The sequence below is a fragment of the Neofelis nebulosa genome, chromosome 15, assembly GCF_028018385.1.
Source record: "Neofelis nebulosa isolate mNeoNeb1 chromosome 15, mNeoNeb1.pri, whole genome shotgun sequence".
NCBI classification, from domain to species: domain Eukaryota; kingdom Metazoa; phylum Chordata; class Mammalia; order Carnivora; family Felidae; genus Neofelis; species Neofelis nebulosa.
In genome coordinates, this window is record NC_080796.1 from 19,128,968 (window position 1) to 19,145,670 (window position 16,703).

The 16,703-nt window shown below is 35.0% G+C and overlaps 1 protein-coding gene across 2 annotated transcripts in view; it reads right to left on the reverse strand.

Moving 5' to 3' along the window:
- KIFAP3 (kinesin associated protein 3) overlaps nucleotides 1-16,703 on the reverse strand; it is a 173,052-nt gene that overhangs the window by 142,332 nt on the left and 14,017 nt on the right. For both annotated transcript variants that reach the window (XM_058701729.1, XM_058701730.1), the window contains 2 exons: nucleotides 4,486-4,617; nucleotides 1,546-1,700 (listed from right to left, as the gene is read on the reverse strand). In XM_058701729.1, coding sequence (XP_058557712.1) covers nucleotides 1,546-1,700; nucleotides 4,486-4,617 — 287 coding nt within the window. The remainder of the gene's footprint in view (nucleotides 1-1,545; nucleotides 1,701-4,485; nucleotides 4,618-16,703) is intronic.

Here is a 16,703-nt window from a genome sequence, read left to right on the forward strand (position 1 = left end):
AGTGAATTCCAAGTAAAAAAAGTGCAAAAGAAAAATGGAAATTTTTTTAGTAAGTATGTATTTAACATGGTAACAGCATTTCTTACATCTCCAAACATTAGTATCTATATAAACAGACTGATTCAAATGGATTTATCCATGTATGTTGACATGAAAATTTCCTCATATTCATCTAATTTCTGGGGAAGAAGGTGAGATGACTGATCTACCTTGAAAACTCACAAGGCTTTATTAAGATATTAATATAAGTGCATTTGGAATTATATTAATTAGGTATTAGGAAAGATCAATTTTCACTATATTGTACTCAAAATAAGTACATACACACCTTACAAGAGTATGGGATTTACTTTGCTCACTTTGAACTTATTTAACTTATTGAAGAAGTTCTCTCTCATCATTTACAGGGATCTTAATAGGAATAGTCTATCATGAAACATTTAATAAAAGTGTTTCTTGATAAAATTTTCCTTATAGCACTAATTATTAATAATTAATAATTATACATTGAGTGTCAGTTATGTAGCTGGATACAAGTTCAAACTGCTTATTTTTGCTTTTAAATAAATACATTCACAATCACTTAATTCATTCAGAAATATATATTGATCATATAATATACGTTAGATAATATATTCAGGATTAACTAATAAAAGTGATATTAGAAAAAAGGCATTTTATTTGCTGTGGTTGGAGAGAAAAGACTGAGTAACTCAAAAAAAGTCAAAACAAATTTTCTCTCATTTTTTTCTTAGTATAATCGAAACATAAGCATTTATAAAGTTTTTCAAAGGTACCATATTTTAGAACTCACCAATGATGAAAGAAAGATATGTAAACCTAATTAATACCATGAGTGGAATAACTAACCATTCAATAATCTGAGATGACTTTCCAGCAAAATGTGTTTTTATTTCGTTTCATATTTGGTTTAGATTATTTGATGATATTTTCTAAAAACAATCAATTCCTTAGCTCTAATATTTTAATGACTTGGTTCCTTATGAAGAAATTGAAGGTAGAAGAATGGCAACAATGCAGACAATAAGGAATAAAAAAGTAATATTTTCTTAAGAAAGATTCATATAACTTGTATCTTTAGGATAGTCTAAAGCATATGACATATTTTAACATTTAAATACTTAGTAATCTATTCAAATTATAAATTGTCAATAAGAAATTTAGAAAATATAAATCTGGTTGGGTTAGAGAAAATAGGTTTTTTTTGCCCCAAATTCTCTCCTTTTATTATTCCAGAATATGACAGACATTTGAGTTCGTTCCTTATTTCAGCACAAATGTACACATACAAACATACACACATGCCACAGTATGAAATAGAAACAGATCATTTTTTGTGGAAGCATCTAATACAGAGCCTGGCATGGAGAAAACTAATAGGTTTATTCTTTCATTCGTTTACTTATGCACAGCACTGGCAAAACAAAATAAAACAATAACAACAAAAAACACCACCAAATATCAAAAGCACGAACTATAGAAATAGCTCTGGTTATACATTAAAAAGTGAGGAATTCTACTTACCTTTTCCTGGCAATGAATCACGGCGATTCTGTAGATAGTACAATAGCTGTTCTACCTCATTTAGTTTTGAGGGATGGATAAGTTTACATTCTTCAACCACCTTCCGGGCCAGGGAAGTTATATCCGTGTTGGCATTGAGACTCTTAAGACGAATGCTGTGAGCACATCAGAAATTTTCCAACTCAGGTATTATAAAAGTAAGTGATAATTTAAACAATACTTCTTATAAATAGTTCACAAAGCACTGAAAGGTACCTGACATAGACTCTTTTAGTAAAATATAATAAAGTATTAGATACGATTAGGCTTAGAAAAATGCAAAGAAATGATTTCTTTGAACTGAACAAATGAGATAACAAAAAGAACATAAAATCTGTATCTGACTCTTCTAGGGAGGACAGCATATTCAGAAATCTTGTTTTAAAATAATCTTTCTAGGGGGCGCATGGGTGGCTCAGTTGGTTAAGCATCCGACTCTTGATTTTCTCTTAGGTCATGATCTCATGGTTGGTGTGCACTGGCAGTGCAGCACCTGGTTGGGATTCTCTCTCTCTCCCTCTCTCTGTGCCCTGCCTCACTCACTTTCTCTCTCTTTCTCAAAAGTAAACTTCAAACAAACAAATACGTGTTAAAGAACTAAGAACTAAATCTTTTGCCTGAAATGTGGATATCTGAGGTTCTAAAAGGAAAGACTGATCTGCTAGCTTTTCTTTGGAAGTCAAATTAATAAGATCTCAAGGGATGCCTGGGTGGCTCAGTCAGTTAAGCGTCTGACTTCAGCTCAGGTCATGATCTCAACACAGTTCATGTGTTCAAGCCCCACAATGGGCTCTGTGCTGACAGCTCGGAGCCTGGAGCTTGCTTCGGATTCTGTGTCTCCCTCTCTCTCCGCCTCTCCCCTGTTGATGCTCTGTCTCTCTCTCAAAAATAAGTAAGCAATAGGGCGCCTGGGTGGCTCAGTCGGTTGAGCATCCGACTTCGGCTCAGGTCACGATCTCGCAGTCCGTGAGTTCGAGCCCCGCGTCAGGCTCTGGGCTGACAGCTTCGAGCTTGGAGCCTGTTTCGGATTCTGTGTCTCCCTCTCTCTCTGCCCCTCCCCCGTTCATACTCTGTCTCTCTCTGTCTCAAAAATAAATAAACATTAAAAAAAAATAATAAGTAAGCATTAAAAAAAAATTTTTTTAATCAATAAACATAAAAAAAAAAGATCTAAAGAGATTTTCACATGCTCCCAAAATGTATAAAACTCAGGCAGTAATCACAACACATTAATGGAAGAGAGAACGTGTAAGAGGACACATAAGTACGTATGTGTGCATATATGTATTTTTCTTCAATTTAGTGAATTATCCAAAGACTTAGTTCTTTTAATTTTTTTTTAATGTTTATTTATTTGAGGCAGGGGGAGGGTGTGGAGGGGTGGGCAGAGAGAGAAGGAGACACAGAATCCGAAGCAGGCTCAGGCTCCAAGCTGCCAGCACAGAGCCCCATGCGGGGTTCAAACCCACAAACCGCGAGATCATGACCTAAGCCAAAGTCAGGCACTCAGCTGACTGACCCCAAGTCCAGGTGCCCCAAGGACTTAGTTATTTCAATGAATTGTATGTGGAATTTAGTTTCCTAACACAAAAAAAGAAGACAGATTAGGGATCTTACTAAGATACTAGGCAGCTTTTCTTTTCAGGGTGTTATACACCAAAGTTTCTCAATTACAGCGCCATTAAAATTTGAAGCCAAACCATTCTTTGACCTTGTGCATTTTAGGATGTTTAGCAGCACCCTGGCCTCTATCCACTACATTGTCAATAGGATCCCTCCAGTTACAACCTCCAAAACTGTTTCCAGGCATTACCAAATGTTCTCTGGGGGAAAAACATCACAACCAGTTGAGAACCACTGCTATATATTTAAAATACAGTGCTTTGGGAGCACCTGTGTGGCTCAGTCAGTTGAGTGTCCAACTTTGGCTCAGGTCATGGTCTGGCAGTCCGTGAGTGCAAGCCCCATGTCGGGCTCTGTGCTAACAGCTCAGAGCCTGGAGCCTACTTCGGATTGTGAGTCTCCCTCTGCCCCTCCTCGCTCACACTCTCTCAAAAAAAAAAAAAATAAATAAATAAATAAATAAATAATTAAATACAGTACTTTTCAGGGTGCTGTATCACCAAAACATACTAACACTCTTTTAAACTAGTTAAAATCTTACTTAACTCCCAAATCAACTTTTTTTTTTTTTTTTTTACGGAAGGAGAAGATTGGGAGAGAACACTAGGCCATCTCCGACCTTCTCTACTTCCACAATACTATGAAAGGAGGGCAAGACAATCACCAGCACAACTATAGAATAATGAAAAAGACCAGTTCCCAAGGGGCTCCTGAAAGTATTATAAAAGTAGGAAGGAAAGTGTAGGATGTCAAGAGATGTAATCTCAATTCACTGAGTCAGAAAATTGAGTCATTACATTACCAACATCTTTCACAGGGCTAGACTTTGAAGGGATGAATTCAAAGTACATGCCTCACTTGGGAATTCTGGAACGCATACTATCTTCTACAACTCCAGGGAAAAAAGAATAATACAGAGAGGATCCCCTAAAATAGAAATTTCTTAAATTAAGCTAAAAAGTCTCATATAAACCTCTTTTATTTCTGATTTCACAAGTTGTAGTAGTTTATACTCTATTATATGCATTCACTAAATGGCATAAATTAGAAATGATATCTTCAGCAACTTTCCACTATGCTTAGCTAAACATGATCTTCTCTGGAATAAATATACTCTGTATTTATAGTTTAATATGGTCTCGGCTTCACTAAGATGAAGTATGCCTAGAAGAAGGCCGAACCATTTGTAATCTATGCTGATTTAAATAACGTCAGATTTCTACACAGTTTATATAAAATTCACCAGTTTCAAACTATGCACCAATGAAGAAAACTTACATCTTTTGGCATTCCTTTCGTTCTCCCAACATGGGATCACCCATCTCTCCAAGAATGGTAGCTTCCACTTCATACTGAACAATGAGTGCTTTTTCTGATGGATGTACATCAATATTTCCTCCTTTAACTTTCCTATAATATAAAATAAAAAAAGACATAGGTAGATTAAAAACTCACAAAATGTCCATGCTTTTTATCTAGTTTTTAGTTCTAAAGGCATGTGGGTCGGATTAACATACACATTTAAATTAGATTTACTTTTGACTTAGACCAAAAAATAACTCTTTTTCTCCAACTCTGTAAACTCTGTACTATACATATTTCTTGATCTTGCAGAAAGTACCTTAATAAATAGCTATACCTGGGAAAAAATACATTTACACAAAGAATCATGCTTATAGAAAATTTGCAAGTGAATAAAACAAGATGTTTTGGAGAGAAGAACCTCAAACAAAAATCAGTAATTCATTTTTTTTTTTTTCAACATTTTTTATTTTATTTTTGGGACAGAGAGAGACAGAGCATGAACGGGGGAGGGGTAGAGAGAGAGGGAGACACAGAATTGGAAACAGGCTCCAGGCTCCGAGCCATCAGCCCAGAGCCTGACGCGGGGCTCGAACTCACGGACCGCGAGATCGTGACCTGGCTGAAGTCGGACGCTTAACCGACTGCGCCACCCAGGCGCCCCAAAAATCAGTAATTCAAAAATAAAGTAGCTGCCCCCAAATTTGTATTAAAAAAAAACAACAAAAAACAACTGCCTAACAATTAGCCCATTAACTGGCTCACAGAATGACACGAAATTATCTAAACCACAATATTTATTATCTATCACTTTACATAAATATATACACTGCAGCATTAGTACCTAATCTTCAAAACACACTCAAATTACATAACAAAAAAACATTAAGAGGTTATGTTTTACAGTCCTGCATCTTCAAATTATAATGTCATTAGTAGTTTCCATAGAATGTTTCTATATACCTCATCCCCCAAGCTTCTAAAGTTATACAATGAATCTTTAGTTATAGTAAACCAATGACAAATTAATCACTACTTGTCACTTGGCCACATTAGAAGGTGATAAAACAAGTGATATTAGAAGAGATTAAGCAACGAGAACAAGAAAAATTTCTCACTATAGTCAAAGTTGGCTAGTAGGATATTTTAGCCTGACAAGAAGGAACAGAAATATGACAATATCTTAAATTAAAATTCCAATGATTAGATCCTCAATGCTCTTTCTTTAGTTAGAAATTAATGCCCTATTATGCATATTCTCAATGTAAGTTTTAAAATGATCTTTTCATCAGAATTATTTATGAAATATGGAATCTGTACTAGGACCATGACTAAAAGTCAAGTACAGAGATAGGGTAGGAAATCAAATACAATGCTGGAGTCTAGGTAGGTCAGCAACTACACTGACAGTAAGATGTACAGAACAAAGCTTGTGAGGAATTAAAGCAGCTAGAAACCAGGCAGGCCGGAAAAAATAATTAGGAAATTAGATACACACACATATATTAAACAGGATGGCATAGACTCCAAAAGGCAGGATAAATGGGTACAAGCTGAGGCTAGCAATCAAAAACTAAAGGAATCACAGGAATCAAAAGAACTAAGAAGAGTTAAAAAAAAAATGAAAGAAAGAAAAAAGAAAAAAAAAGATGTACTATAGCAATCACTACAGAAAGCATCTTAATTATAGAACAAACTAGTTCCATGCTTCCTCTTAAGATGGAGAGCAACCCCAGTTGTGAATTTCCTATACAGAAGGGGGTAACCACTGTATCCAATTCAATGAAGACAATTATAAGGATAAAACACAAGTGCAATCCTAACAGTAGTCCCCTACCACCACTTGCACAGCCGGTCTTCTACAGGTAAAGAAAAGCGTAATTGTCTTCTGGTCTGATATCATGCATTTCTCAAAGAAATCAAATTGATCAAAGAATCTCACCACTCCGTTCTTGTTTTTGTTTTTGTTTGCTTTTTTGTGTGCATGTGTGTTTTTAAAAAGTATGTTCATTAAGTTTTTTAATAGCTTCTTTATCACTAAAGCAAGTTATGTTTTTATAGGAAAAGTAGAACACAGAAATTGCAAAGAAAAAAATAAACTCAAAAACCTGGAAGAAACCAAGTGTTACAATTTTAGCACATATACATTCAGGTATTTTTTTAATTCATGTATAAATAATAGAGTTGCAGCTCTAGAAGTTCTTTATAGGAGAGGCTTAATTAAGGGTAGCAATTTGGTAGGGTTGAAACTACACTGAATAGCACTGTACATAAGAGTAATACAAGTTATTAATTGCTTATATAACCTGGGGGCTGATGGAAATTATGGATAAACCCCTTGCCTGTTCTCCTTGGCATTGTGGCTGAATATATAAGATACGTATATTAAAACTAATCCCTCATTATACTGTTTAGTAACACATTTAAAACTTACTATGGGTGCCTGGGTGGCTCAGTTGGTTAAGCATCTGACTCTGGATTTGGGCTCAGGTCCTGATCTCACAGTTCATAAGACTGAGCCCCACCTCAGGCTCTGCAATGACAGCGTGGAATCTGCTTGGGATTCTGTCTCTGTCTCCCTCTCTGCCCCTCCCCCAGTCTAATGCATGCATTCGCACTCTCTCTGTCAAAATAAATAAATATTAAAAAAAGAAGAAAACCTGTATAAAGAATAAAGTCACCAAGAAAAAAAGAGAGAGGACTCAAATAAAGTCATAAACAAAAGAACAAACATTTACAACTGATCACACAGAAATACAAAGGATCACAAGAAACTTAGCAATTAATTATCCACCAACAAATGTAACAACATAGAAGAAATGGGTAAAATCCTAAAAACCATACAATCTGCAAAGATCAAATCATAAAAAAACAGAAAATATGAACAGACCAATTACTAGTAAGCCACTGAATCAGTAATCAAAAATGTCCCAATAAACAAAAGTCTACACTCAACTGCTTCACTGGTTAATGCTACCAAATATTCAAAGAATTAATGACAATCATTCTCAAACTCTTCCAAAAAACAGAACAGGAGGGAATACTTACAAACTCATTTTATGAGGTCAGCATTACCGTTACACCAAAACCAGACAAGAACACCAAAAAAAAAAAAAAAAAAAAATTACAGGCTAATACCCAAAAGGAACACAGATGCAAAAATCTTCACAAAATACTAGCAAACCAACTCAAGTTTACATTAAAAGCATCACACATCATGATCAAGTGGGATTTATTTGAGGGATGCAAGGATGGTTCAATAAATGGAAATCAATCAATACACTACATTAACAAAATGAAGTATAAAAGTCATACGATTATCTCAACAGATGCATAAAACATTTGACAATGTTCAATATCCATTTATGATAAAAACTGCCAACAAAGTGAATATACAGGGAATGTACCACAACACAATAAAGGCCATATATAATAAATACACAGCTAACATCATACTCGACAGTGAAAAACTAAAAGCTTTTCCTCAAAGACCAGGAACAAGGCAAGGATGCCCACTCTTACCACTTCTATTCAACACAGTATTAGAAGCCCTAGCCAGAGTAATTTGTCAAGAAAAAGAAATAACAGGCATCCAAATCAGAAAGCAAGAAGTAAAACTGCCACTATTGGTGGATGACATGATATTATTATAGAGAAAACTCTAAAGACCCCACACACAAAAAAACTGGAGCTAATAAACTGAAGAAAGTTGCAGGTTAAAAAAAAACCAACATTAAAAACCAGTTGCATTTCCATACACTAATAATGAACTATCTTAAGAGAAATTAAGAAAATATTCCCATTTACAATTACATCAAAAAGAATAAAATATCTAGAAATAAATTTAACCAAGGTCTTTAACCAAGACCTATACCCTGAAAACTATAAGATATTGATGAAAGAAAGTGAACACAAATAAATGAAAAGATATTCCAAGTTTATAGACTGAAAGAATTAATACCGATAAAATGTCCATATCACCCAAAGCAATCTACAAATTCAAGGCAACCCCTATCAAAATCCCAATGGCCTTTTTTCACAGAAATTGAACAAACAATCCTAAAATTTGTATGGAGCCACAAAAGACCCTGAATAGTCAAAGCAATCTTGAGAAAGAAGAACAAAGCTAGAGGCCTCACATTTTCTGGTTTCAAAATATATTACAAAGTTGTAATCAAAACAGTATGGTATTTGCATAAAAAAAGACACATATATCAACAGAATACATAGCCCAGAAATAAACTGACACATATATGGCCAATTAATTCACAACAAAGGAGCCAAGAATACACAATAGGGAAGGACAGTCTCTTCAATAAATGGCATTTAGAAAACTGGACAGCTACATGAAAAAGAATGAAACTGGACCATTATCTTACACCATATACAAAAATTAATTCAAAATGGATTAAGAGTGGAACATAAGACCTAAAACTATAAAACTCCTAGAAGAAAATAAGGACAATAAGCTTCTCACCATAGATCTTGGCAAGTTTTTTTGACACCAAAAGCAAAGGCAGTAAAAACAAAAATAAATAAGTGGGCCTAAGTCGAACTAAATATCTTCTTCCCAGCAAAAGAAAAAAAAAATACAACTTATTAAGTGGGAGAATATATTTGCAATAATATGTCTGAGAATGGGTTAATACCTAAAATATACAAAGACATCACAGAGCTCAATAGAAAAAAAAAAGAAAAAAAGAAAGAAAAAGGAAAAAATGCCAATCTGGTTAAAAAATCAGCAGAGGAGGGGCGCCTGGGTGGCGCAGTCGGTTAAGCGTCCGACTTCAGCCAGGTCATGATCTCACGGTCCGTGAGTTCGAGCCCCGCGTCAGGCTCTGGGCTGATGGCTCAGAGCCTGGAGCCTGTTTCCGATTCTGTGTCTCCCTCTCTCTCTGTGCCTCCCCCGTTCATGCTCTGTCTCTCTCTGTCCCAAAAATAAATAAACGTTGAAAAAAAAAATTAAAAAAAAAAAAAAAAATCAGCAGAGGATGTGAATAGGCATTTTTTTCTAAGAAGACATACAGATGGCCAACAGGTACATGAAAAGATGCTCAATATCTCTACTCATAAATGAAATGCAAATCAAAACCACAATAAGGTATCACCTCATACCTGTTAAAATGGCTATTATCAAAAAGACAAGAAATAGACAGTGTTGGCAAGAATGTGGAGAAAAGGGAACCCTACTACACTGTTGATGGGAATGTAAATTAATGCAGGCACTATGGAAAATCGTATAGAGGTTTTTCAAAAAACTGAACACAGACCTACCATATGATCCAGCAAACCCATTTCTGAGTGTTTATCCAAAGGAACTAATTCTAAGAGATATATAGTACACACCCCCATGTTCACTGCAGTATTATTTATAACAGCCAATACAAAGAAGCAACCCAAGTGTCCATCATAAAGAAAATGTGGTGTATGTACGTGTATATGTGTAAAATCTTGCCATTTGTGACAACATGGATAGACCTTGAGAGCATTATGCTATACGAAATAAGTCAGAGAGAGACAGACAAATTCTTTATGATCTCATTTGTATGTGTAATCTAAGAACAAAACAAACCCAAACTCACAGATACACAGAACATATTGGTAGTTGCCAAAGGCAGGGGGTGGCAGCTGGAAAAACAGGTGAAGGTGGTCAAAGGCACAAATTTCCAGTGATAAAATAAATAAGTCCTGGGCACCTGGGTGACTCAGTCGGTTAAGCATCCAACTACTGATTTCAGCTCAGGTCATGATCTCATCACATCATGCTAAGCATGGAGCCTGCTTAAGATTCTCTTTCTCAGGGGCGCCTGGGTGGCTCAGTCGGTTAAGCTAACTGTACGACTTCAGCTCAGGTCACGATCTCGCGGTCTGTGAGTTCGAGCCCCGCGTCAGGCTCTGGGCTGATGGCTCGGAGCCTGGAGCCTGCTTCCGGTTCTGTGTCTCCCTCTCTCTCTGCCCCTCCCCCGTTCATGCTCTGTCTCTCTCTGTCTCAAAAATAAATAAACGTTAAAAAAAAAAAAAATTCTCTTTCTCTCCTCTGCCCTTCTCCCCCATTTCTGAACTCTAAGATAAGATAAGGCCCGGGGATATAACGTACAGCATGGTGACAATAGTTAATAACAAGGTATTGTACACTTGAAAATTGCTAATAGACTAAATCTTAAAAGTTCTCATCACAAGAAAAAAACATTATTACTATGTGGTAATGGGTGTTAACTAGACTTATTGTGGTGATCATTTCACAAGTGTATTGTGATATGCACCTGAAACTAATATAATGTTATGTCTATTACAGCTCAATAAAAGATTTCAAATCAATAACTTGATTTTACACCTTAAGGAACCAGAAAAAGAATAAACTAAACCACATGCTTGTAGAAGGTAGGAAATCATAAAGACAGAGAGATTAAACAAATAGAGAATACATATGCAAAATAAAAAAAAATCAAAAGTTGCTTCTTTGAAAAATTCACAAAATTGGCAAACCTTTAGTTAAGAAAAAAAGAGAGAAGAGTGAAATTACTACAATCGGAAATTAAAATGGGATACTATTGACCTTACAGAGATAAAAAGAATACTATAAACTATTGTAAGCCAACAAATTAGATAATCTAGATGAAATGGACAAATTCCTAGAAATAAACAAACAACATAAAGTCAAAAGAAAGAGAAATTCTGAATAGACCTATATAGTAAATAAAGAAATTCAATCAGTCATCAAAAACTTCCAAACAAAGAGAAGTCCAGGATCAGATGACTTCACTGGTGATTTCTACCACAGATCCAAAGAAAAATTAACACCAATCCTTCTTAAATGCCTCTGAAAAATAGACCTCATTCTATGAGGTCAGCATTACTCTGTTACCAAAGTGAGACAAACACACCACAAAAATAGAATATCTCTTATAAATATCTTATATAAAGAGATGGAAATCAATATCCTTCATGAATATAGATGCAAAAGTCCTCAAAATACTAACAAACACTATGCAGCAGCAAATTAAAAGATTACAAGCCAAGACCAAGTAGGTTCTATTCTAGGAATGCAAAGAAGTTATACATATGAAAAACAATATAATACACCACATTAATAAAATGAAGGAAAAATGTACATGATTATTCCAATTGATGCAGAAAAAGCATTTGACAAAACCTAACACCCTTTCAAATAAAAGCATTCAATAAATTAGGAATACAAGAAAAGGGCATATATGAAAAACCTACAGCTAATAATATACTCAATAGTAAAAGAATAAAAGCTTTCCTTTAAGAATAGGAACAAGATAAGTAGGCCTACTTTCATCTACTTTTTTTTTTAAGTTTATTTATTTATTTTGAGAGTGAAAGAGAGCATAAGCAGTGAAGGGGCACAGAGAGAGGGACAGAGAATCCCAAGCAGGCTCTGTACATGGGGCTTGATCTCACGAACCGGGAGATCATGACCTGAGCCAAAATCAAGAGTCCGACACTCAACTGATTGAACCACCCAGGTGCCCTGCTGTCATCCATTTCTATTCAACATACTACTGGAAGTTCAAGCCAGAGCATTGACATATAGAAAAGAAATAAAAGCATCCATATTGGAAAAGAAGTAATACTATATCTGTGGATGACATGACCTCATATGTTGAGAACTGCTAATCACAGTAAATTCAGCAAATTTGCAGATCACACTACAAACACACAAAAAAAATCAGTTGCATTTCTATATACTAGTAATGAAAATGCCAAAAAGGAAGTTAAAAAAACAATTCCACTTACAATCAAAAGGAATAAAATACTAACAAATTTAAGCAGAGAGGTGTAGCACTTAGTGAAACTACAAAACATTGCTGAAAGAAATTAATAAGAATTAAATGGACAGATATCCCTTGTTCACAGATTGATAACTTAATAGTGTTAAGATGGCAATACTTCCCAAAGTGATCTACAGATTTAATACAATCCCTATCAAAATCCCAAAAGCCTCTTTTAGGGATCCTAAAATTCATATGGAAACACAAGGGACCCTGAGTAGCCAAAACAATCCCAAAAAAGAACAAAGGTGTAAGACATACTTTCCAATTTCAAAATACACTACAAAGCTACAATAATCAAAACAGTGAAGTAGTAGCATAAAAACATACAGATCAATGAAGGAGAATGGAGTCCAGAAATAAACCCCTACATCTACCATAAATGGATTTTCAACAAAGGCAGCAAGACCTTTCACTGGGGAAAGAATGATCTCTTTAACAAATGGTGCCAGGACAACTGGATATCCACACGTAAAAGAATGAAATTGGACCCTTACTTTATACCACACTATTAACTCAAGATGGATTGAAAACAAATTTGAGAGCTGAAACTACAAAACCCTTAGAAAACAAAGAGGCAAATATTCATGACTTTAGATTTGGCAATGTTTTTTTAAAATTAACTTTTAAATTTTAATTCCAGTATAGCTAACATACAGTGTTATATTAGTTTCAGGTGTATGATATAGTGATTCAATAATTCTATACATTACTCAGCACTCTTCTATAAGTATACTCTTTAATTCCCATTACCTATTTCACCTACCTCCCCTCTGGTAACCATCAGTTTGTTCTCTATATTTAAGTGTTTTTCTCAATTTGTTTCTTTTCCTTTGTCATTTGTTTTGTTTCTTAAATTCCACATATGAGAGAAATCATATTGTATTTGTCTTTCTCTGACTGACTTATTTCACTTAGCATTATACTCTCTAGATCCATTAGTGATATTGCAAATGGCAAGATTTTATTCTTTATGGCGGAATATTTTATTATAGATATACCTATATAATAATATTCTATATATATACACACACATATGCAATGTATCTAAATACATATACCGCCTCTCCTTTATTCATTCATCTGTTAGTGGACACTGGGGCTGCTTCTATAATTTGACTATTATAAATAATGTCATGATAAACATAGGGTGCATCTATCCCTTTGAATTAGTGTTTTTGTATTTTTTGGATAAACACCTAATAGTGCAATTACTGGATCTTAGGGTAGTTCTATTCCTAACTTTTTGAGGGACCTCATACTGTCTTCCACAGTGGCTAAACCAGTTTGCATTTCCAACAAAAGTGCACAAGGGTTGCTTTTTTTCCACATCCTCACCAACACCTGTTGTTTCCTGTGATTTTGATTTCAGCCATTCTAAAAGGTGTGAGATGATATCTTATTGTGGTTTTGATTTGCATTTCCCTGATGATGAGTGATGAGCATCTTTTCATGTGTCTGTTGCCCATTTGTATATCTTCTTTGGAGAAATGTCTGTTCATGTCTTCTTTATATATTTTGGATACTAACCCTTTATCGGATATGTTGTTTGTAATTATGTTCTGCCATTCAGTAGGTTGTCTTTAAGCTTTGTTGATTGTTTGCTTTGCTACGCTTTTTATTTTGCTACATGCAAAAGAATGAAACTGGACCACTCTCTGACACCATACACAAATGTAAATTCAAAATGGACTAAGGACTTAAATGTGAGATATGAAACCATAAAAATCCTAGAGTTAATTACGTGGTATAAAGGGTCCAATTTCATTCTTTTATGTGTAGATATCCAGTAATTTCTCTGACACCAGCCTTAGCAACATCTTTCTAGATGTCTCCTGAGGCAAGGGAAAGAAAGAAAAAATAAACTATTAGGCAATGGTTTCCAAAATAATGGTAGCAAAAGCAAGTAAAGAAAAAATTAAACTGGACTCCATCAAAATTAAAAACTTTTGCATAAGGAAGGACACTATAATGATAATGCAAAAACAATCACAGAGTGGGGCAAAATATTTGTAAATCATTTATCTGGTAAGAGTCTAGTATCTAGAATGTATAAAGAACTCATTTCCCCAAAGAAGATAAAGGCCAAGAAGCATATGAAAAGATACTCGATGTCACTAGTAACTAGGGAAATGCAAATAAAACCACAGATAGTGCTTCGCATCCACTGAATGGCCAGAATGTAAATAAATAAATAAATAACAACTGTTGGTGATGTCGAAAATTGGAACTCTCATACACTGCTGATGGGAATGTAAATGGTGCAGCCACTCTGAAAAAGTTTGGTGGTTCTTCAATAAGTTAAACACACAATTAGTACGTGACCCAGAAACAACTGGGTACATACCAGAGAGTGAAAAAAGGTATTCAAAGTAAAACTAGTACAGGAATGTTCAAAGCAGTTTTACTCACAGTAGCCAATAGATGGAAACAATCTAAATGTCTATCAATAGATGAACGGATAATCTACATGTGCTATATCCACACAATGAACTACCATTCAGCTATTAAATGGAATGAATTACTGCTGAATGCTAAAATGTGGATGAATGTTGAAAACATACTGTATAAAAAAAGGGCTTTAGGGACACCTGGGTGGCTCAGTCGGTTGGGCGTCTGACTTCGGCTCAGGTCATGATCTCACAGTTCATGAGTTCAAGCCCCGTGTCGGGCTCCATGCTGACGGCTCAGAGCCTGGAGCCTGCTCCAGATTCTGTGTTTCTCTCTCTCTGCCCCCTCCCTGCTCATGCTCTGTCTCTCTCCCTCTCAGAAATAAACATTAAAAAAATTAAAAAAAAAAAAAAGAGCTTTACATGAAGGCCATCCACTGATTTTGCTTATGTACTTATAGCACTCACCATAAATACAATAGTTGCTTCTGATTATATATTAATTAAAGTCTGTATTTCTCACTACGTTATAGGCACATAAAGGCAGAGAAAGTATATGTCATTCATCCAATACTTTTTATCACTTGACTAAGTGACTTTTACATGGTAGAATTTCAAATAACTATTGAAGGAATGAATAAATGTCATTTACTCTTAAAATCCTTCAATGGTTCTCCACTGCTTTTACAAGTCTCAACTCTTTACTACGGTTTATAAGTCCAGTATGATTTGGCCCATTTTTCTTTGTAACCTCATTTTTACTTCATTTAATAACTATTTAGTGAGTACTTATGATCCAGGAATTGTGCTGTGTGCTGAGGATACAATGAGAAGTAAGATATATAGTTCCTTAGCCTTCTGAAGCTTACAGACCAGCAGGAAAGACAAACAATAATAATATGGTAATAAGAGGAAGTAAAGACAAGGTATTAGGTATCATGAGAACCTAGCAGGTATATCTGACCTGGATTGTGGACTGCGGGATGAAAAAAGGGCAGCTCAGGAAAGGCTTTCTGGAAAAAGTGACATTTAAGCAAAAACAGGAAAAATGAAGAGCGAGCTGGGTGAAGAATGGGGCAAGTTCCAGACAACAGGAAGGGCATTTGGAACCTTACACCAAAACACAGGAATCTAAAAGAAGTTATTTCTGTAAGGCTCAAGTATGAAATTACTGGGGGTGGGAGGGAGGCAGAGAGAGAGCTGAAAAGGTAGGTGCTCTAACTCTAAAAGCAATGGAGGGGTGCTTGGCTTGCTCAGTGGGAAGAGCACATGACTCTTGATCTCAGTGTCATGAGTTCGAGGCCCACGTTGAGAATAGAGATTATTTAAATAAACTTTCAAAAAAGTAAAAAGCAATGGAAAGCCATCAGAGGGTTTTAAGAGGAAGCAAAAAAATCACAAATAATTGTCTATTTTTGTGTATATCTGATTGAGGACATAAAATTTGTCTATTTAATCATTTCTCCAGTGACCAGAACTATGCTAGGCATATACCAGGTATTTTGTAAGTCTTCATTAAGTTTTACTGAATCAAAACAAAAAATCAAACTGTATTTGATTCTATAATCTACTACACATTTAAAGAAAGACTAGAAATTCCTCACGAAACCATGGAAATCGACTAATTAAAATTAGACTGAATCAACGAGAATGAAACTATGTTGCTGTACTGTTAGAAACAAAATGTGAAGGTAAAAATATTACAAAAAGAATACATAAATGTAATCATTATCAAAGAACCAATAATTAAAATGGAAGGTTCTGCCAGACATCATAAACCATCAGGCCTGTATGATTGTACGTCAGCTGCATATTTCTAATCTGAATGCAGGCAATGCCACCTTTTAATTTACTTATATTGTCAAAATTAGGCGGAACTGAAAAGTGTATATTTCAACCTTTGCAAGTTCTAATCTTATTTTACTTCAAGCATTATAGTGACTTGTTTGGTTTTATTATTTTTTTTTTCAACGTTTTTTATTTATTTTTGGGACAGAGAGAGACAGAG